This window comes from Melanerpes formicivorus, unplaced genomic scaffold (genome assembly GCF_026170545.1).
Source record: "Melanerpes formicivorus ecotype bairdi unplaced genomic scaffold, bMelFor1.0.p_v2 SCAF_1, whole genome shotgun sequence".
Taxonomy (NCBI): domain Eukaryota; kingdom Metazoa; phylum Chordata; class Aves; order Piciformes; family Picidae; genus Melanerpes; species Melanerpes formicivorus.
In genome coordinates this window covers 38,782,797-38,805,671 of record NW_027142353.1, presented here as the reverse complement: position 1 = coordinate 38,805,671, position 22,875 = coordinate 38,782,797, and the positions used below count along the sequence as shown (strand labels likewise).

At 43.5% G+C, this 22,875-nt stretch overlaps 1 protein-coding gene across 2 annotated transcripts in view; it reads left to right on the top strand.

The window, feature by feature from the left end:
- Nucleotides 1–4,782, top strand: part of ATP10A (ATPase phospholipid transporting 10A (putative)) — a 147,840-nt gene extending 143,058 nt beyond the window's left edge. For both annotated transcript variants that reach the window (XM_068140520.1, XM_068140528.1), the window contains 4 exons: nt 948–1,028; nt 1,119–1,223; nt 1,551–1,738; nt 2,399–4,782. In XM_068140520.1, coding sequence (XP_067996621.1) covers nt 948–1,028; nt 1,119–1,223; nt 1,551–1,738; nt 2,399–3,104 — 1,080 coding nt within the window. In that variant the 3' untranslated portion in view covers nt 3,105–4,782. The remainder of the gene's footprint in view (nt 1–947; nt 1,029–1,118; nt 1,224–1,550; nt 1,739–2,398) is intronic.
- Nucleotides 4,783–22,875: the final 18,093 nt, after the last annotated feature.

Genomic DNA, 22,875 nt, shown 5'->3' with positions numbered 1-22,875 from the left:
CTCAGATGCCATCTGATCCAGACCCCTAGTCAAAACAACATCAAATCTAGATGAGGTTGCTGGGGTGTTTATCTAGTCCAGTTTCAAATGTCTTCAATGATGGAAATTTCACAGTCCCCTTGAGCATCCTGTTTCAATCCTTAACCACATTTTATTCCAGTAGACCAAAAAAACATCATAATTCTTTCTAAGCATCTTTCATTTCCCATTTTTTGGCTGCAATTATATTCTCAATAGAGGGAGCCCTGATGAACCCAGTAATCAGAGATGTAACCTATATCCCAAAATTAAGTAAATTATTTGGCCACTTGCAAACCTTTTTCCCTATATCTAGGTCTTTTATATGACCATCCGTATTCTTGCAACTGTATGTTTCTCTAAACCAAAATGTTAATTTAATATTGTTCCTTAACAAGCAATTTTGTGCACACACACTCAAAGCTGTATGTGTATACGTGGTTATATGGTTATTTATAGCATATGTTGCTGCATTAATTACTGCTAAAGATGGCTGTTGCAGATTTTCTTGTCTAACTTATGTGTGCTTTTTGTGTCTTCATGTCTTCTGTCTTGTGAATAAATACCTTGTGCTTGTATGTATATGATGTAAAACCTGTTTACTTTGCTTACACCTCAGAGAGCTCCTTCTGAAATCAATGGTCTAACTGTAGTGTATAAAATTGAACAGTTTCTTAAATGTTTGCTGACATGAGTGTCAGATTCTAATTACAAACTCTGCCAAGAAAAATAAATAAATAAATAAAAAGCCTCCTGCCAGAACAGAGTGACTTGCAGGTAGACCCTTCGTACTTCATGTCCAAGGGTGTCTAACTGATTGGCAAAGTTGTGAAGCTATTTGCACAAGCCCTTCAAAGTACTTGTAGGACTATCTCCTTCAAAGAGCATTTTCATAGGCCCTGATTTTCTTCATTGCTTTTATCCCACAGGAGTACCAACCACATATGTTTTGGATGAACATGATCGATGCTATGTATCAAAGCCTGGTTTGCTTCTTCATCCCCTATTTTGTAAGTGTTTGCTTTAAGCCCTTCTCTTTCAAGTATTTTGAGGAGAACTGGCAATGTAGCTCAGGCTAAATTCTGTTTTCTTCTTTACAGACCTACTATGATTCAGAGGTCGATGTCTTCACCTGGGGAACTCCCATCACCACAACAGCTCTTTTCACCATCATACTACATCTGGCTATTGAAACTAAAACTTGGGTAAGGTGCCAACAGCCTATGGAGAAACTCACTGGCATATGTGTATTCTTTTCTTCGTGCCATTCTTCAAAACCATAAGATGGTTGTTTCATTCCCTTAGCACATTCTATTTTTAGGAAGCATTTTAAGCAAGCATGAAAAAGGTTTTAAACTGTGATATACAAACAGCTTTTTAGTGTTGTATCTATAATAAGAATTTCTGAAAATACAAAGTCCTTTGCTCTACATGGCTTTGTCTGCAGAAATTAAGATGTTTTAATTCAGAATCACAGCAAATGTCTCAGAATATAAAGAATCATTACTCTCTTGTTGTTTGTTTGTTTCTAGACTTTTCTCCACTGGTCATCTTGCATCTTCAGTATTCTTTTATTTTTCTTTGTGGCTCTGGTTTACAATGCTTCCTGCCCAGTATGCCATCCTCCATCCAATCCCTACTGGACTATGGAAAGGCTGATGGGAGACCCTATGTTCTATTTCACATGCATTATATCACCAGTCATTGCATTGCTGCCCAGGTATTGTATCTTCTTTCATATAGTTTCTCTTTTCTCCTACATCAAAGGCACTTCATGTATATAGTTGGCATTTTTTTTCCCATTCTTAGTCTTTCCTTTTGCTTTACCATCCAAATAATTTATTTTCAGTGGCTGATAATAGGAATTTGGGTTGTCTAGCCTCTTCTGTGCTCCTGGCCACAGGAGCAGACCACAGATCCTGGCCATGGACCATAGGAGTGGGATAGTTATAGTCTGTTGCTTGAACCTTCTGACCATTTAGAGCTTTGCACCCTGTGAAGTGGTGTTTCCAGATTCAATCCTTCCATAACATACACAGTACAGAAATTCTAATAGTACCTTGTGGAATTATTTGCCTACTTGTGGATGCAGGAGGCCTGCTCTGCAGACTGTTCCCCATTGCCTTTCCTTATCAGGAAGGATGAAAGACTGTGTGCAATCACAAGGTGAATCACTTGCTAAAAGCACAGATTTATTAGTCTGCTTGTTACCAATCAAAATATTAGCACAGCATTCAGAACTTTCCACATGCAAGCTTTCTTGTGTCAAACATAAGAAAGGCACATAAAACTTATTTTTCTGTGTTCTACTTTTCTCTTAGTCATACCTTGGGTACTTCCTTCTTTCAGTTCTTTTCATGTGCACATTCTCCTCTTGCAGATTTCTGTACAGAACCCTTCAGGGAACACTATTTCCAACCCAGCTTCAGCTTGGACGCCAGTTAAGCAAACTGTCCCCAGAGATACGCACCCAGCTTCTAACCAAGTTGAATGTGAAGGAATCAAGACTTCAGACACAACCCTTTGCAGGCAGCTTTTCACCAAGCTTTGGCTCCAATACCAGTGATTGTTATAAGGCTTATAACCAAAGCACACCTTTGCCAGCATCTCCAGAAACAAGTGAGTCACTTTTCCAAAAGCACACAAAGGCAGAACATAAAACACATCAGATTTTGACTCCCTCTCCCCAGGGTTCTATGTTGTATGGAGAAGACAAGCGCCCCTCATCAGCAAGTAGTCTTGAAAGGTCTATGGGATTTCATGAAGTTAAACACAGCTCTTCAGAGGTGGAGTCCTTATCTGTGGGAGCAACATTCCCATGGAGTTCAGCAGTCAACCAAACAGACTTCAGCTTGTTGAAGTGGATCTCATCAACTCCACTGTTCAGTCGCATTGGGAGTGTTTTACAGGTGTCATCAAGCAGTTTACAAAATGAAACACAGGACAGTGTGTGTGTGCTTGGCTCTTCTTTGCATGTGGACTTCAAAGGATTAAAAGATCAGAGTTCAAATAACTTGCAGGACAAAACGAAAGGGACCCCAGCTGATCATTGTAAAAGTGACAATTCTGAGACCACCTTTTTATGACATGGGCCTTAAATATATTTATGTATGTTCTATTTGCACACATCTATGGTGAGAATATTTGTTTCTAAAGGTGAAACAGAAAATTAAAGGTACAGAATGATTATTTAAGAATGTTTAAATACAGTATATTGAAATACGAGCTTTAAATATATATATAAAAAAAAGAAGAAACAAAACACTTGAAAATTCCATTTATATTGTTTTATTTTTTCATCTCATTTTGTAAGAAAAAGCCGTCTCTTTATTTTTCAGATGTTTCTCTTTTATTCTGACATATACTGTAAAAACAAAGGACCTATCTACCATATTCAGAAGGATTAGATTCAGCAACAGTTATTGGTATCATAAGCCATTCAGTAATCAAAGAGGAAAACCCATGATAATAAATAGGCACTATCTTTCATCATCATCTGCTTGCCAGGGTGTTTTGTCACTGGAGCAAACCATTAGACAAGACTATGGAATTATTATACACCTCTCTGTAAATGTTAACAGTATCTTACCACCACATTAATAATACTGGTATTTTATAAGTGACACCATATTTTCAATATTGCAGCCATAGCATTTTATGTGTCATGATAAAACAATAAATAAATGACCATCCATATTACAAAGTGATTTCCAGTCTGGCATTAATAGTAACTCAATCCTTCACTTGTAGCAGCTAGCATTTGGCCTGTCATGGCCTTATGTCAGGCTGTTCAATTGATCAGCTGAACTGAACAAGCTGTTCAACTTCTGAAGAAAAGCTCCTGCCTGTTTGTGAGTAATGATTTGGCAACAAAGATCTGGGACATTTTATCTACTGTAGAGCTTGACCTGGAAAGGTCTATGATCCTATGCACTGGAACACTGTCAGAAGTAGGCTGTTTTTGCTGCAGAACTCAGTCCTGCTTGCTTGTGGGGGCCATGGAGGACAGGCAAGGCAAAGTTGTGTTAGACACTACCACTTGTTTCAGCCAGGCTAAATCAAGTCCTTGATGATCAGGAAGAGGCATGACTAGCTGTAAGGGAGCAGTGCTGTATGGAAGTACTTGAGCCTGGTCTAAGACAGGCTACTTCCAGTCCCTAAAGAAGAAAGCTGCACTGCTTTCTGAGGTTATGCCTGAGCTGACCTTATGTGGTTGTACATCACAAATTACCCTGGGTGTGTGGTTATGCTGCGCCATTCTGACAGATCTCAGTGGAGTTTAGCCTGGGAAGGCTCTTAGTTCTTTCATATCTGGTCACCATGGACATGCATGAAGTAGCTGCAGCACTTCATTTCCTTGTTGCAGATTTTTTAGATGTACTTTGCCTTACTAACCATTGGTAGCATAAAGCCAGAACTTGTTCATGCCATGCTCTGTGTGACAGAACCTGCCTCCTGCATGGATTGCCTCAGCCCGTTAAGCCACAGTACCTAACATGGGTCACTTGCCAATCTACTCAGGGTCTCTTTTTTCAAAGATTTATATGCTGGCCTCTTTCCCAAAGGCAGAATTGATAACACAAAACTGTAAAATGCCATTGAAAGGAAGAGGTGAAAGCAATCTAAATAATAGCTGTCAGCCTGTAAATATATTATCCTCATGAAACATGACACATCGCATGTAGCTAAACTGCATTTTGGGATTAGAATTGGCTAGGGACAGAGCAAAGAGGCTAAAGGACTAATTATTTCAGTTTCCTGTGAACAACTTCTATGCAAGCAATTGATTAAAAAAAATTATAATAATTACCTGAAGCACAGCTCCTTCCTTTCAGTATCTAGTTAAAGAGAAACATGGGTTTGTGTGTTTAGATTTTATCAGAGGAAAGCACACCTATTAACTCATTTTTTACTGGCTGAAAACATCTTGACCTGTCTCTTTTTTAACTATGATTAAGAGTGGGCACTCAGTTTCCATGAGGGTAGGTGGTCATCTGTAATGCTGGTGCCACTGTTAGCCAGGAGCCACTGGGATGTGCATCATGACACCCACCTGTACAGCAAGGCAGAGTCCTGCATTCTCAGAAGACTTTTTTCTGCTCTCTGGAAAGGGAGCATACAGGACTCGGTTCAGTTGAAGAAACCTCCTTTGCGAGGAGGTTCTACTTGGGTGAGACAGCTCCAAATTTAGACATCTCTACTTGCTCTCCCAGCTTCCTCAGTCTTGATAGTAACTCTGTTGGGATAACTTTGCAGGTAATTTTTTGCAAGGTTAGCTGGATGCATTTAACAGACTGTGCAAAGATTGCCATTGTAAATAACTCACCTATGTGAAGCTGCAGTGTCTCTTAATGTCAGAGGGGAAATCCAATGACACTTCAAAATAGGTAAATGTTGCTATCTTATTAGAAACGTTTCTCTGCTTATAAAACAAGATCTCACAGAAGGACATAGGACCAGATACCAGGTAGGCAGATGTCATGGATCTACAAGGTGTTAAATTCATTCTAAGTGGACTGTCATAGCAGGAGCTTGCCATGGGTGTCACATACATGTCCTCTCTGTTACTGCAGCAGTCCAAGCAGGCAGGTGAGAATCTCTTGAGCTTATTTACTCCTACATGTCTTTCCACAGTATCCTTGGTGTCCCACAGGCCTTCGTGGGGGGAGCTCGGTACTTGAAGCAGAAAGGACTGGAACATCAGTGGGCTTTGGCTGAGAGCTCTGACTGATGCTATTCCCATCAAAAAGAACCTACATTCCTCTCTAACTATGTCTTTGCAATGCAAAATTTAGTTTAGTTGCTGTCCTCTCAGTGTTTCAAAGGATAAAAGGGTTCCTTTGGGACTGAGAGATGTTCATATGCTGCCACAGAGCTGTGCTAAGTTGCCACTGTGAGTATGAGACTAGGACACCTGTGCCATGTATTTAGGGAAACTCAACATGACTATAGATCTAGATTCTCAGCTGCTACAACATTGTAGCTCCTTCAATTTCTGCAAGCTGCCTTACCCGACCTGGGAATCCGTTCTCAATAATGGCTGTATTTTGTTTGGGGAGAAAAAAGAGTCCTTAAAGATATATTGGAAATGCATGTAGTATAAATGCTCTCATCATACTAAAAATGTCTTATTATGGTGGGAATCCTGCAAACACCTAGTTTTAAATCTGAAATAAGCCAGATAATCCTGCTAACCTTATAGAGCAGTGACCCCATCAGGATTGCTTGTGTGATTACAGATCGATAGGAAGATGGGCCACACTGTGGCCTCCGTGTGCCAGAACCACATAGTGAGATACCTAGGGACACAGAACCAGATCAGCAGAATATTGGTGAGCAAGATGTGACAATTTTTGTTAGGGGAGATACATTCTAAAATAACATAAATAAAATGTAATTTAAACTACAGCTCCTAGAGGAAAGGGAAAAAAAAAAATAACAAAAAAAATAGCTAAAGATTTTTAATATTTGGAAAGAAATTAAGTAAACTAATTCTTTTCATTTAAAATCATTTCTCTCTTCAGCTGCCAGAAAACAGACACATCAAAACATGTTACTTAGTGGGCTGCAGGTCCTGTCAACATTTTGAAGCTTCTATTAATATTTGAAACATTTTATCTAAACAAATACCAATAGCATTTTGAAGCTGTACACATTGATTTCAATAAAATAGAAATAAACTTCTAAAGTTATTCCTGCAAGTACACTTCATCAGTTGTCATATCAGGCAAAACAAAGCTTTAAATTCATGAGGCCAATCCTCAAAAAGCATGCAACTGTTTCATTGAAAGATGCCACCAGGCAATTAAAACGATGCCTGCTTTCAGTCAATTGCTAGCAGCCCCCTGTACACTCTTGCAAATATGTGCCCTGAACTCTACAAGTACTTTTATCTACACCTGCTCAGTGTTGCTGGCTGAAGCAGTCTAGCAGTCTGAGAAGAAGGGAGCTGTGAATCACAGCAGTCCACATTTCTTACTCTTATTTATGTGAACTGGATTAATCCTGGTGATTAATCCATTTTATAAATTTTCTTGGATCTATAAAGGTGTTTGAGAAGTAGCCAGAACTCTTCTATCAGGTTAGCACTCTAATCTCAGAAATTGTATCTCCCACATATGGAGAGGGTATATACATGCCAAAACAGGAACAAGACAACACTCCAGTATTTTTTTCCAAGAATTTTTTTTTTCCATCTATACATCACTGCTTTGTGTGCCCAGATGTCATGCATCCATTTGCCACCTTCCTATGTTCACTGTGAAACCAGGTCCTTCTCCCAGTTTCATAAACTGGAATGCTGATGCCAGTGCTGACTTCTCACTGTGGCCAAATCTAGTGGACCCTGTATTGATTTAAGTGCTTCCTTGACAAGGAAGCTCATCCTCTAGCCAGTAAAATTCATCAGGCATCTTCAGATCCTTCAACCAGATGCTATTCTTTCTTCCATTGGATGGCTTTCCCAACTACCTTGCATTGAACCTTGGTTGTCATTTAGTCACACCCAATGCTACCCAGGGCTACAGTGGGTGCTTGCTCCCAGTACATCTCCTGTAGGCTCTACTTAGTTAATCAATGAGTACCACTTCATTACACCTTGGGCTAGCTTTCTGGTGTCACGCTCACCTTTGACTCCACTTCAGGCTTATACATCCTAGACATGGTAGGCTGATCACCTGATCTACATACAGCAGATATGGAGGATTTGGGGAGGTTTATCCATTACAGGTGTTAACCTGAAAGGGATTTTTGGACAAATGTTGGTTTCAGTATGTGACGATGTCCACCTTAAAATAAACTCTTTCAAAATGACGTGCAGTTGAGTCATCTGAGTGACAATTACTGCCCTAACCATAAAATCTGCATCAAAACATGAACAAAAGGGAAAAAATAGTTTCATATTTTTGCAGCTGTCATTCTAGATCCAGACCACTCCACACCTCAGGCATTATTCAGCCCTGCATTAAATTCATCCATGGGCTTCTGTAGCTGCGTGAACATGACAGTACAGACAAAGGATGCTGATACAACAGGCCATATGATGTGATGGAGTGATCACAGGTATGTGTCAAAGATGCTGTGGAAGCCACTAGAGATGTGGTTATGCATGTGTAACTAAGAGGGGATGGAAAGACACTGCTAGAAGCCCCAATGTAGGTACAGAGAGCAGGGGACCTTCAGAGCACTTGAGTTTTGCAAGGTGGTTCTATGCATCTTCCTCTGACTGCTGGTAGCCTTATTTGTACTGACTTTAAGCTTCACCATGACTGAATTTGACTTCTTGTGTGCAGTTGAGCACATAGAGCAGGCACTGCTGCCCAGCTGACACCAAGTAACACAGCTGTGCTAGCTCACATGGAGGTATGTTGTTGATTGCTTTGCAGATACAACTATCCTGGCTATGCATCAGTCAGGAGTGCCAGTATCTGTGAACTGGGCAGGTCCCTGTACCAGTCCAGGGGATCTTCTCTGTGTCAAAAACCAGGCCAGCTTCCAGAAGCTGGCTTGAAGGGGCATGTCCTCCCATGTATTTAGAATAAACAATAGAATAAACCAAACCAGGTTGGAAGAGACCTTCAAGATCATCGCGTCCAACCCATCAACCAATCCAACCCATCTAAACAACTAAACCATGGCACCAAGCACCCTAGTAAGTCTCCTCCTGAACACCTCCAATGATGGCGACTCCACCACCTCCCTGGGCAGCCCATTCCAATGGGCAATCACTCTTTCTGTATAGAACTTCTTCCTAACAGCCAACCTAAACCTCCCCTGGTGCAGCCTGAGACTGTGTCCTCTTGTTCTGGTACTGGCTGCCTTGGAGAAGAGACCAACATCCGCCTGTCTAATCCCTCCCTTCAGGTAGTTGTACAGAGTGATAAGGTCACCCCTGAGTCTCCTCTTCTCCAGGCTAAGCAACCCCAGCTCCCTCAGTCTCTCCTCATAGGGCTTGTGTTCCAAACCCCTCACCAACTTCGTTGCTCTTCTCTGGACACGTTCCAGCAAGTCATCATCCTTCCTAAACTGAGGGGCCCAGAACTGGACACAGTACTCGAGGTGCGGCCTAACCAGTGCAGTGTACAGGGGCAGAATGATCTCCCTGCTCCTGCTGGCCACACTGTTCCTCATGCAGGCCAGGATGCCATTGGCCCTCCTAACTGCCTGGGCACACTGCAGGCTCATGTTCAGTCTACCATTGACCAGTACCCCCAGGTCCCTCTCTGCCTGGCTGCTCTCCAGCCACTCTGACCCCAGCCTGTAGCTCTGCCTGGGGTTGTTGTGGCCAATGTGCAGAATCCGGCACTTGGATGTGTTAAATCTCATGCCGTTGGATTCTGCCCATCTGTCCAGCCTGTCGAGGTCCCTCTGCAGAGCCTCTCCACCCTCCAGCAGATCAACTCTTGTCCCCAGCTTGGTGTTGTCAGCAAATTTACTGATGATGGACTCAATGCCCTCATCCAGATCATCAATAAGATGTTAAAGAGCATGGGGCCCAGCACTGATCCTTGGGGCACACCACTAGTGACTGGCTGCCAGCTGGATGTGGCACCATTCACCACCACTCTCTGGGCTCGGCCATCCAGCCAGTTCCAAACCCATCGCAGTGTGCTCCCGTCCAAGCCATGGGCTGACAGCTTGGCCAGGAGTTTGCTGTGGGGGACGGTGTCAAAGGCCTTGCTGAGGTCCAGGTAGACCACATCCACAGGCCTCCCCACATCCACCAGGTGGGTCATCTGATCATAGAAGAAGATCAGGTTGGTGAGGCAGGACCTGCCCTTCCTAAATCCATGCTGGCTAGGCCTGATCCCTTGGCCATCCTGTAAGTGCTGTGTGATTGCACTCAGGATGACCTGTTCCATGATCTTGCCTGACACTGAGGTCAGGCTGACAGGTCTATAATTCCCTGGCTCATCCAACCAGCCCTTCTTGTGGATGGGCACAATATTGGCCATCTTCCAGTCCTCTGGGACCTCTCCAGTGAGCCAGAACTGCTGGAAAATGATGGATAGTGGCTTGGCCAGCTCCTCTGACAGCTCTCTCTCAGCACCCTAGGATGGATCCCATCTGGTCCCACGGACTTATGAGGATCCAAGCTGCTGAGGAGAGTTCCAACCACCTCCTCATGGAACATAGGGAAACTATGCAGCTCCCTGGCTCCTTCTGCCAGCTCTGCAGGCCAACTGTCTGGAAGACGTTCTGTCCTGCTAGTAAAAATTGAGGCAAAGAAGTTGTTAAGTATCTCTGCTTTTCCTCATCCTTTGATACAATGTTTCCCTCCATGTCCACCAAGGAGTGGAGGTTGTCCTTGCCCTTCCTCTTGCTATTGATATATTTATAGAAGGACTTTTTGTTGTACTTCACAGTAGAGGCCAGTTTAAGTTCCAAGTGTGCTTTTGCCTCCCTGATTTTCTTCCTACATGATTTGGCAACATCCTTAAAGATTCCATGGTGTGCCTCACCTTTTTTCCAAAGGTGATGCACCCTCTTTTTTTCCCTTAGTTCCATTAAAAGTTCATTAACCATCCAGGCTGGCCGCCTGCCCCGGCGGCTCATCTTCTGGCGCATTGGCACAGTCTGTCCCTGCGCCTTCAACAATTCTTCCCTGAAGCAGGTCCAGCCCTCCTGGACCCCTTTATTATTAAGGGCTTTATCCCAAGGAACCCTCTGAATTAGTTCCTTGAGTAACCTGAAGTCTGCCCTCCGAAGTCCAGAGTGGAGGTCTTCTTGCTGCCACTCTTAGCTTGACCAAAAACCGAAAATTCAATTATCTCATGGTCACTGGCCCCTAAACACCCTTCGACCACCACATCACCCACCAGCCCTTCCCTGTTGGTGAAGAGGAGGTCAAGCATAGCCTTGCCCCTGGTAGGCTCACGCAGCACCTGGGATAAGAAGCTGTCCTCCATGCACTCTAAGAACCTCCTAGACTGTCTCCTCTCTGCTGTGTTGAGATCCCAGCAGATGTCAGGCAGGTTGAAGTCACCCATGCAGCCCTGCACTACTTACTAGACTGAGTTCACACATTTGTTCACAGCCTCCAAGACAGCTTTGTGCTGTTAGTGACCTGGAAGAGAAGTAACAGATATCTTCCTGCTCCATTAGGAATCTTCTAAACCATATCATTAATGCTTCCATGTTTTTGTCTCATGCTTTCCAGTATGAATCCTGGCCATCAGAAAGTTCCTGCAATGGCTGTGCTTCCTGCAGCTGAAAATGCAATGGGGAGTCCACTGCTGTCATCAGGTGTGACCCTTTTAAGCACCTGTGCCTGGGGTTGCTGCACTGGGACTGATGTGCACCTTTGCCATTAGCAATAGCTCTATCAGTCATTGTATGTGCTGCTCTCTGAGGCTCCTTGATGCTGAAGAAGACACTCCATGGTCACAGCCCATGTATCTTCTGCTCAAAAAACAAAAACAAAAACAAAAACAACAACAAAAAAAAACAACTCAGAAACCAACAGTAAAATGTTTTTGTCCTGACTTAAGAGGCTCATAACGGGGAAAGATTTACAAATGTCTCTAGTACTGAACACCCAGAATAAGACAAATGTTTTCCAGCTCTCCTCAGCTGTGAAACCTTGTAGAACATCACATACTCAGAGGGATCTCTGATGCTTTATGTGCTTCAAGAGTTTCCAGAGGGGCCGGCCACCCTGAAATCCCAAAATCTAGAATTAGAAGCCACTGTTGAAAATTATAATTGCACTACAAGAACAGTGTTTTATTTACATAGAAAAAGAGGAGTTGAAAGAAAGGACTAACTATTAAGGAAGGTTTTTCTATCTAGCAGCATGATGAGTTATCTCTGTTTTGAGCCACAGCTTCTGTGTGGGTTTGAGTATGGGTGTTTACTCTGTGCAGTAGCATCTCCCTTGATACATGAAGTGCAACACTACATACATCCTTCCAAGATGAGGTTTAGCATATCCTAGCCAGGGAGGACAAAGACAGACAGCTCCTGCAGCCAGCTTTGCCCCTTGAAGGACTTTATCTGGATCAGCTCTCAAAATCCTGTCTCACCCGTTTGCCTTGCATAACACACATCTGTAATGTAGCCTCAAGTATAACTAAACAAGGAACTTGTAAAAGTGGACTAGACTACAGCATTTAGCATGGTCATTGGTGTTGCTGCTGTGTGAGTAGCTCATGCATGGAAATAGTCTCTTAGTGAACACAGAATGCTTGAAAGAGCCTTTTGAGAGACTGGAAAAGGTGTCAATGAAGAACTGGCATCGATGAAGAGCTGGCATTAAGTGAATAAATGCTGCTCAAACAGGGTGGAGTACCTGCTTCCCTCTGCAGGCAGATGTGTTGGAACTTTAACTCCTGTTTATTATCTGGGCAGTGGCCCCACGACGGGGCAGGATGCAGGTTTCCAGGGGCAGTGTTGGCTAGGAGCTGGAGTAAAGGGCCTACCACTCTGGTCCTATAGTCCTTCAGGTGCTAAAACCAGATGCTGCACTGCTGCAGCTATGGTTAAATGTTCCTGGTCCAAAATTCCCAGTGGTATATTGCTTGTGCTCTTCATTACATTTCCCAAAAGTTTTAGGTTTTAAAGCCTCCAGTTTATTCCCAAACATCCCATTTTACATTGCACAAAGACACCGGACTGCCCCTGCAGCCAAGCTTGTGTGGATGCAGTTCCCACCTTCCCATCTTCTCTCTTCTTCCTCTCCAAGACATGGAGACCACCAAAAGCCATGTGGACCTTCAGAAACCCAAAGCACTGCTCACCATTTATGTGCCTAGAAAGAAGAGTGTGGCCTTCAGAGCCCTTCTGCTAATGAGAACAGAGTCACCTCTGGTTTAAGTAGAATCTTGGCAGATACATCCTTTGTACCCTCCACAAATACTTGGTGAAGAGAGTTCAGTGATAGCTGACGTTGCTCTTAAGGACAAATGCTCAAAAATCTGGGAGCAAACCTGAAAATGCAGAGCTATTGGGTTTTTTTCGGATCAAGCTGCTGATGAAAATGTAAGGGTTATATTTACTAAAAACTCCAGTTTGTGACAAACTCCTTCAATCAACTGTGTACTGTTAGAGCTGCATGAACCAATTTTATGCCAAGTGGGCTGGGTGTTTGCAGTTTGTAAGAACCCTGTCATCTTGCAGGCACAATTAACTTCATAGCTTGTTTGTTTTGCTAAACCCTTGAGAACTCAATAAAACCATTTTAACTGAAAAAGCTTCAATCTTCAGGTCCATGTAAGATGATGGAAACGGGAAGTTCAGATTGATGTCATCTGGAAATCAAAGGCAAACAATGACACCATGGGAGGTTTTGCAGGCAAAGCCTCATTCCTCTCCCTTGGGTTCCTTTGGAAATGATGAAGATTAATGAGGGTGCCAAGAGATGAAGTTCATCTGTAGCTGTCTGAATTTTGAAGCTTAGACGTTAATTAATTTATATCCAAACATACTGGTGATATGTGACCATCAAATCCAGACAGCAGCATTTTCTGCCTATTCAGTGTTGATTTAAGCAACTCAAGGCTGACAGCACAAGAAAACCAACTTCTTGGATCATTCAGTGCCAAAGAGACAGAGATTCCAGCTTTTCAAAAGCAATACACTGTGTGATTTTATTGCATTCGGTTAGCTGCTGTTGTAGCCCATCAGCAACCACACACTTACCAGATAGCATCTGGTCACCCAAAACTGAAGTCAAGCAGTGTCTTCTATCATGAGGTTTTGGGGACACATCAAATGTTGAGAGGTTTCAGTGAATGCCTCTGCCCCATGGAAAAGGGATGACTAGGGGATGGGTCCCAGTCTTCAATGTATCTGCACCTTCCCTGTTGCTCAGATCACCTGTAGCCCCTATGTGTCTTCCTCCAAGGGCATCATCTCAAGCAAAGGAAATGCATTTCCATATCCATGTCCAAACAAGCACCCATGGACCTGCCTCTGCCTCCCAGCTCCCTGGTTCTCCCTTAGACTAATATAACCATAAGCTAGGATCTTAGTCCAGCCACTTTTAATTGTCTGCATAGAAATAGCACTGTTTCCTCTCACATACTGCAGTCAGGCTTTGTTCTCAGTCCCAGAGGTCCATTATAAAAATAAAATACAAAATATCACATTTTTGTGAGTGGGAGGGCAGCTGATATGACACAGCTCTGGCACATGTGTTCTCCTAAGGCAGTGTGCACTGGAAGGTGCTTTATCACATAGAGAATTTTACCTACATTAGTGTACCACCAGTATTTTCCATCCCCTGGCACCATAGGATAGAGGATAATGCTGACTCGAAAAAGAGAAATAAAATTAAGCCTATCCCCATTTCTTCGCTACCACTGCTCTCTCAGTGTAGGATGTCTTCTGCCCACAAGCCCTGTGCCATGGACAGTTTTTCAGCTCATCATCATCCACCATCCTCAAGGTCTGCAGATGTCACTTCCAGTGCAGACCAGAGGTCACCATCTTCAGCTGGGCAATAGCAGGGGGAGCTCTGCTCTTGGAAGCCATTGGAGCCCACTGGCTGTGTTTTGAAGAGGAGAAAACTTTTATTTTTCAAAGCAAGAAGAAGGAAGGCTCTAGACACTCCTCAGAGGTAATTTAGTGTTGTCTGAAAAGAGAAGCAATTTACATTTTTTGTTGCTTTTTGGGAGCAGGAAAATGCTGAAGAAGAAATATAAGTGGCTATATTACTACAGTGGTGACTGTTTTTGTGGGGGTTTTGTTAATCAACTTCTTGAAGTCCAAAAAGGCCCTTGTACCTCTCTAATGTCAGCATGGGCCTCTGCTATCAGCCATTTGTTACCTTCAAACAGAAAGTGCTTCTGCACAGGGGGGGAAAATAAAAAAAGTTTATTAAAAGCAGCAATTATATCATATCTTTGAAAGCAATGTGGAAATTTTAAACCTGTAACAAGGTGCCTTGAGACAAAGGCTCAGCTCCAAGGGTAGGGTGCTCCCTACAAAATTAAAGTGTGAACTAGAATCTGGAGTGTTTTCAATTATATCTGCTTCAGATCTATGTGAAGTTTATCCATAAGTTTATCCATTATGAAGACATTTTAAAAGGTCAGGATATTTTTAAACCACCATTTATCTGAAAACCACCATTTACCTGAAACACTGAAAACTGGTTTTCATGTCTTAAAAAAAAATTAATGCATACCACTCACTAAACTTACATCTAATTTCTTGCATTTTTTTCCTTCCAGTTTTCAAGAGAATGGGTTTCTGAGAATGCTGTTCCCACTCTAGAGGTACTGAGGGTCCCCAGGGTCCCCACAAGGCACAGAAGTTTAATGGAGGCTGTGTGTTGCCTGGGCATGGCAGGTGCTTATGTGCATCAGGCTGTGACAAACCTCCAAAATAAACCACCACACAAAGATGAGCTTGTCTGCTCCCTCCCTCCTGTGGTTAACAGTTTCCCATGCAGGGGTGGCCTTTTCTGTAGTTTTTTCCCAGGCATTGCAGGATAAGTAGCAGGGTTTTAGAATCAATACAGAAACAACACACAAACCAGCAGAGAAAGAGCAGTAATGGTGGTTATTAACTTTGTTTCTAGCATTATAAGAGAAAAAGATGTGCGTGTATGTGTGGTCATGTGTGTTTGTGTATGTGCCTACAGTGTGATATAAATAAAACTGATCAGAAGTTAAGCTATTACATACTCCAGACTTACTCTGGAAGCTCCAGGATAGGAGCAGGTAGGTAAAACCACAGACTCAAGAACCAAATCATCACCCTACAATCCACAGAGACAAAACCACATACTAGGTCCAGGCTAATTAATTAATGAAAAATGCACCACCCAGCCTAACAAAGAATGGCAAGCCATGGCAGGAAAAGCAATGCACCTAATGAATTTCTTCTGCATGAGCAGACTGAGGAAACACAGCACCCACTTACCCATGATATGGCATGGGGTGCAGCTGGAGGAGAAAGTATCCATCAGCACGGGGCTGCCAAGGATTCCCACAGGGCAGGTCCCCAAAGCCCTGCCAAGCTGCAGACGTAGCTACAGTATCACACAGTATCACAGTATAACTTAGGTTGGAAAGGACCTCGAGGATCATCGAGTCCAGCCTATCAACACAGACCTCATGACTAGACCATGGCACCAAGTGCCACGTCCAATCTCCCCTTGAACGCCTCCAGGGTCGATGACTCAACCACCTCCCTGGGCAACCCGTTCCAATGACGAATGACTCGCTCGGTGAAGAACTTCCTCCTCACCTCGAGTCTAAACCTCCCCTGGTGCAGCTTGAGACTACACAATGGTAAGAGCAGCAGCTTGCTCCACCTGCTGTGGTGCTGCCCAGTTTCAATAAGGCCTCTTTCTTTTCCTCTCCTTGAGGACAACTGGCTCCACCATGTCAGTATTCAGTGTCCTTTTCTCCAGTACTTTGCACCCAAAGTGGAGAAGCATTTGTCGGCTGGTTGGGGAGCAAGCCACCTCGCTGGCCTCAGGGGCATATAATCAAACTAAGCAAACTATACCATTTGCATTTAGGCACCATCTCCATATGAGCCAGGAAAGGCTGGTCAGGAAGGCAGTATCTTTCCCCTGCACCAGCACAGCTGGAAAGAGTAAATGTGCTCTCCTTTGGTGGCAGGACAGAAGGATGTAGTGGGATGTGGCAGAATACAATGGGATGCAAGATGATGCAACAGGATCTGGCAGGGCACAAGATGTGCTTGTGATGCAGACACTCCCCTAGGCTCACTGTGCTGCTGGTGAGGGTGTGAGATCACCCACAAGAAGGCAGCTGCCAGCATTCTCATGCAAATTTGCAGTGTGCAGATGAAAGCCCAGTATATATGCAGAGGAGCTGAGCATGCCCGTGTTTGAGAGCCTGCTCTATATGCAGACATTAAGTTTATTCCCCTATAGGAAATCCTGAGGGATTTGCAGGCATGCCTCTGAAATGTAAGCAATAATGTCCAGGACATGTTTCTCATTTCACTCTAAAGGGCAGAGCAACGTGACATCTCATTTTGGCACCAAGCATGGCTGTATCTTATATTCACTGGCTGCAGCAAATTACCTCAAGGCCCATGTAAGAATTATATACTGAACTAATAATCTATCAGACTACCAGGATAGAGGCTCCCTGCTTGTTTCAGCTGCTGTCTAGGAGGAAAACCAACTGATGACTCACAAACTGTGAAAAGGAACCCAGAGGACACAGAGCAGCTCTCCCAGCTCTCGTGCCACCTCCCACCCCATTGCCAAAAAGCCCCAAGGACCTCTACAGACAGAATTTCCCCTCTGTGAAGCACCCCACCACGTGTCCTAGTTGTTTCTTTCATAGATGCTTGCTCCAAGACGATACCAAAATTTGCTATCAAATCTAATCCTTGTCCTGTCATTGGGCCCACTGCTGACTGTCACCTTAAGATATGGCACAGACCAAAAATAGAAAGGCTGGACTACACATGCAGATTAAAACCACCTGAAAATTGAAGTTTTTACACTCATCCTCTCAGGAGACAAGCAGCTCCAGACACTCATTCCCAATGCGGCAGTTTTAGGCTATGCCTTTAAAATTTTCACAGATCTTGAACAGAAAAGTGGTAAAATGTAAATAAATCACGGTAGGGTGTAAAAAGGGGCTTCTTGTGCTGTTTATTGTAAATATTGTCAATACTGTATATTTTGTACATATTCATTACATTTCATTGTAGATTGTAGTTTTGCTTGTAAATAGAGCTTTCATTTGCTTCCAACTGAGCTGGTCTGGCAAATTTAATGTTGGAGGGGGATTTTCAACCCACCACACCCAGCTCTTTTTACGGCCCTGTTTTCACCCTGGTTTTCATCATCACTCTCTTTCCACCAACCTGAGAAGAAGCATTGCTTAAATGATGTGACTAAGGCTAATGCTAGCTAGGAAAAACTCAGCCCTTCATTTCTCTGCTACTCCGCAGGCTGACCATTGAGTCTTTAAAGTGTCTGTTTTCTCTTTAAAATTGCAAAAAGCAATTAAGGTAAAATCAAGAGCTTTTTTTTTTTTTTACTATAATTTTTCTGCTGCCAGCTGCATTGATTTAGGGAAGTGCTAATTGATTTCTGAGCATTTTTCTATATTATCATTATAATTATTATTTTTCTGGGCGAGGGATTTCTGGAGTTACTGGCCATAAAACACCTGGGATATAGATCAAGAACCCAGGCTGTGCATGACTCCAGCGAAGCCTACTCCCAATATTGCTTGTAAGTATGACTGTTCCCTATTTTTGCACTTTTTTTGTTTTGCTTAGGTTTTGTTCCCTATTTTTGCACTTTTTTGTTTTGCTTAGGTTTTGTTCCATATTTTTGACTTTTTTGTTTTGTTTAGGTTTTGTTCTCAGACTCAGTTATTGAAGTAAAACTTCTGCCTGAGGAGCAAACCCTTCATCACACTCCCAAGATATTAGGGCCCTGTTTTATTCTGTTCTCTTACCGTAGGAAGCTATAGGCAACAGGTCTTGCTCCACATGGAAATTCCCATGTCTCTGGGCAGCAACCTGCACTACCAGAGAGTTATTTACTAAAATATGGAATATTTTTGCATTCCCATACCAAAGCTGCCATTAGTCTTACGCATCTCACACCCTGCTGGGCACCATTACTATCTGGGTATATTCTGACAAGTATGACTAGAGACAGCACCGCCTGGTGCTGAGTAGATTAAAGAGACATTGTGATACCAGTAATTTTTATAAGAAAGGTTTTTAGGAGTATTGTCAGTTGTGGCTGGTGGATCATATTAGTGACACCTCATAAAGGATTGAGGAGGCTAGTGCTCTCTGCGTTAGTCCTATTCCCTTCAGCCACTCTCAGAGGAGGGCCCCTTGTGTCAAGAAAAATCCTTTAATTAGTCCGCATACTTACCTGAAGCTCTGAAGACTTTGCCTCAGGTATTTTGATCACAACTACACCACACAGAGTGGGAAATCTGTGAGAAACGGCATTTTGCTTGGTGACGCAATGAAGCCAGGGATTACCCTTTCTGGGAGGATAGGATAGCAGGATGAGCTGAGAAGTCATAGAATCATAGAATCATAGAATCAATAAGGTTGGAAAAGACCTCAAGAATCATGAAGTCCAACCTGTCACCCAAGACCTCATGACTACTAAACCATGGCACCAAGTGCTACATCCAATCCCCTCTTGAGCACCTCCAGGGATGGTGACTCCACCACCTCCCTCGGCAGCCCACTCCAACATCTAACAGCTCTCTCAATGAAGAACTTTCTCCTCACCTCGAGCCTAAACTTCTCCTGGTGCAGCTTAAGACTGCGTCCTCTTGTTCTGGTGCAAGTTGCCTGGGAGAAGAGACCAACCCCTTCCTGGCTACAACCACCTTTCAGGTAGATGTGGACAGCCATAAAGTCTCCCCTGAGCTTCCTCTTCTCCCGGCTAAACAATCCCAGCTCCCTCAGCCTCTCCTCGTAGGGCTTGTGTTCAAGGCCTCTCACCAGCCTTGATACCCTTCCCTGGACACGTTCAAGTGTCTCGATGTCCTTCTTAAATTGAGGGGCCCAGAACTGGACATAGTACTCAAGGTGTGGCCTAGCCAATGCAGAGTCCAGAGGCACAATGAGTTCCCTGCTCCTGTTGGCCACACTATTCTTGATGCATGCCAGGATGCCATTGGCCTTCTTGGCCACCTGGGCACACTGCTGGCTCATGTTCAGCCATCTGTCAATCAGTATCCCCCAGGTCCCTTTCTGTTTGGCCGCTCTCCAGCCACTCCAACCCCAGCCTCTAGCACTGCATGGGCTTGTTGTGGCCAATGTGCAGCACCCGGCACTTGGACTTAAGTCCTCCTATCCCAAAGGGAGACAAAAGTGGCTTTGGGGCTGTGGGAGGGAGGCAAAGCCCCTTGTCTTTGCCTACTGCAATGCCACCATGGGCCATAAGAGAAAAAGGATAGCACAGTCTTGGAGAACCACTGATAACAAAATCTTCTTTCTGAGGAAAGGGGCAATGTCTGCATCCACTCTGGGCAGCCGCAGAATGAGAGGTACCAGCTGCCAGGACTTCCACATCCTGACTGAGAAGTCTCCCTCCTTCTCTTCTCCTGTTCCTGAAGTGTCTCAAAAAATCCACATCTCTATCAGCTGAGTATCACTCTTTCTTTTTTCCTTTTTTTTTTTTTTTTCTTTCTTTCTATGTGAGTAGCAGCCTGATATGTATCAGGCTTTTGGAGAGCCTGGAAAGACAGAGGATGCACAGGTTGTCCCAGTGCAAAAGCATTGTCTGCATTAGGAAACCTGGGACCATGTTTGCTCTGAACGTCAGAAAAAGTCTTGCAATGACCAGCAATGTTTGAGTGCCTGGACTCATGCCTGCTTACACCACCATGAACTTGCTGTAAAAGCCTGGCAGCCAGCAGAGGTCGGGGATGTCATTTTTTTCTGTGGCTTTGCAGATGGAGAATTATTTGACTTGAATGAAGCCTAATGGCTCTATGGGCTTCACCCAGGTTACTCCTGCCCTGGAGGCTTTCGCAAAAATCTGGCTGCTGAGGAGGCTGACAATGGCATGGGAATTTTTTCTGTATAATACTTGTCCAGAAACTGCATAGAACTTTTTCCCTCTTCACCTTCCTTCATCCCCTCACTCTCCCAATCTTTCCTTGGGAATATACCTCCACTGACATGGCTTTAATGTATTTTCTTTCCTGAATCATGGAATCATAAAATGGTTTGTGCTGAACGGGATCTTTAAAGGTCACCTGAACTGAGCAGGGACATCTTTAACCAGATCAAATTGCTCTGAGCCCAGTTCAACATGACCTTGAACGGTTCCAGGGATGGTGCATTTGCCACCTCTCTGGGCAAACCGTGCCAGTGTTTCCTCACCCTCATTGTAAAAGAAATCTTCCTTATATGTAGTTTAAATCTACTCTCTTTTAGTTTAAAATTATTGCCCTTTGTCCTGTCACAACAGGCCCTATTAAAAATACTGTCCCCATCTTTCTTATAGACTGTCCTTACATACTGGAGGGCTGCAATAAGATCTCCCCAGAACCTTCTTTTTTCCAGACTAAACAACTCCAACACTCTCTCATCCTTTCTTTAATGTATTTTCTTCTTTTGTGTACAGATTTAATTTGTCCTCATCTAGCTATAAAGATTGCTGAAGGGATTAGGTGCATCTAGAGACAGCAATCAGATACATCATTGATACCAATATGGACTGTGAGAAATTTTGTGCTCTGCTTTTGGAAAAAGACTAGTGGAAGGCACCAAGAGACAAAAGAAAAGAATTAACCCCGTATGTTGCTTACCGCATTGCTGAAGTTTTCCAAGGGATTTGGTTTTCCTTCAACATCCACCCAGCTGACTGCTCCAGTGAGAGCAGGGACCCTGCTGCTCCCAGACAGGGCTACCTTGGCATCAGGTACTGCTTGGGATCTCATCAGATCTGTTCTGGGAATTGATGTCTTTTTCACGGCAGAAGGTAGGAAAATGGAGCTGCCCTTCTTGAGAGCAAGGGGGTTCTAAACCCTGAAATATCACTCCATCAATGTTTCAGCAGTCATGTCTGAATGCAGATTGCTACAATGCACACTGCATGTGCTCTGCTCCCTATGAATCCTATTCAGATGTGACTATTTCAGCTCAGCTCATGGGAGAGGTGAGAATAAGGCCAGAAGAGGTATGCTAGGCAGAAAGCCTGCAGCTGAACCAAGAAAGGAAACTGCTTTCTGCAGGCCAGCTCATCACTTCTGCAAAATGAGACTCTCTTTCTGGCAGAAATGGCCCTGGATTTCTTTTCATGAAGTGGTACAGAAAGGGCTTATTGAGCCATTTATTCTGCAGTTAGGTTAAAAATAGAAACAATCCTGCACTTTTGGGGCCATAAAAGCAGATTTTTTTCCCCAAGTCTCACAATTTTCTGGTTGAGGTTTTAGACTAAGCCCATTACTCAGGCATGACAAGACAGAGATCTACCCATGCTGCCGCTGTCAGTGGCACCATAGAATCATGTCCTAGAGTCATAGAATCATAAAACTGTTGAGGCTAGAAGAGATCTTTGAGATTGTCAAGTCGAACTAGTCATCTAGAGCTTGGTCCTGCCAGAGAGCAATTTCCCTGTCATAAGGTGATTACAATAGCCTGAAGTGGCTGGAGTGCTTGTGAAAAAGCATAGCCCCTTTGTTGTTCATATTAACTGGCAGCATGATTTCTTCTTCCTCACATGGAGCTGGGCAAAGCTCAGCTTCTTGTTTTCACAATTCATCCCTGCTTCTCCAAAGTGAGTCCCCCTGTTGCCATCTCTACCGCAGCAATATCATGCCCCTTGCACTTGTGTTTCAATCCTCCTCAAAAAGCTGCTAAGAAGAAGAATTATTTTTTTCCTTTCATTTTTCCCCTTTTCGCATTAAATTTTACACAATCAAGAAAACAGATTAAATAGCATGCCTTTCAGGGCATATATTTCATAATACTGTAGAGACTATAAACCTTTAAAGACATTCTCTCCTCTAAAATTAAAACAAACTGCTCTGAATAGCATTTGCTAGGCTCAGTGGGGGCAGTGGGATGCTGATTACTGTGCTACTCCTCTCCAGCTTGTTAACAGGCATTGCAAAACATATGCACTTCCTCTAAGAACACAGTTAGGAAGTTATTATCCATCCTTCTCATTATTTGACAGCGTGTGCACTAGGACCATCATGGCAAGGAAATTCTGCAGCTACTTCCACACCGGTGTATAGAAAAAACAGTAAATCAGAGTCCTTTGGGGAATTGTACCATCTCCTGGCCCTTGGCCCAAGATGCAGATGGGGAGGTTGGTCTGGAAGCTGCATTTTTGTGGTACATACAGTTATTTATCAGTGCAGTTTGTTTTCATCCCTGCAGGAGCAATAATATAAAAAGCCACATCAAGACTAAGGTGAG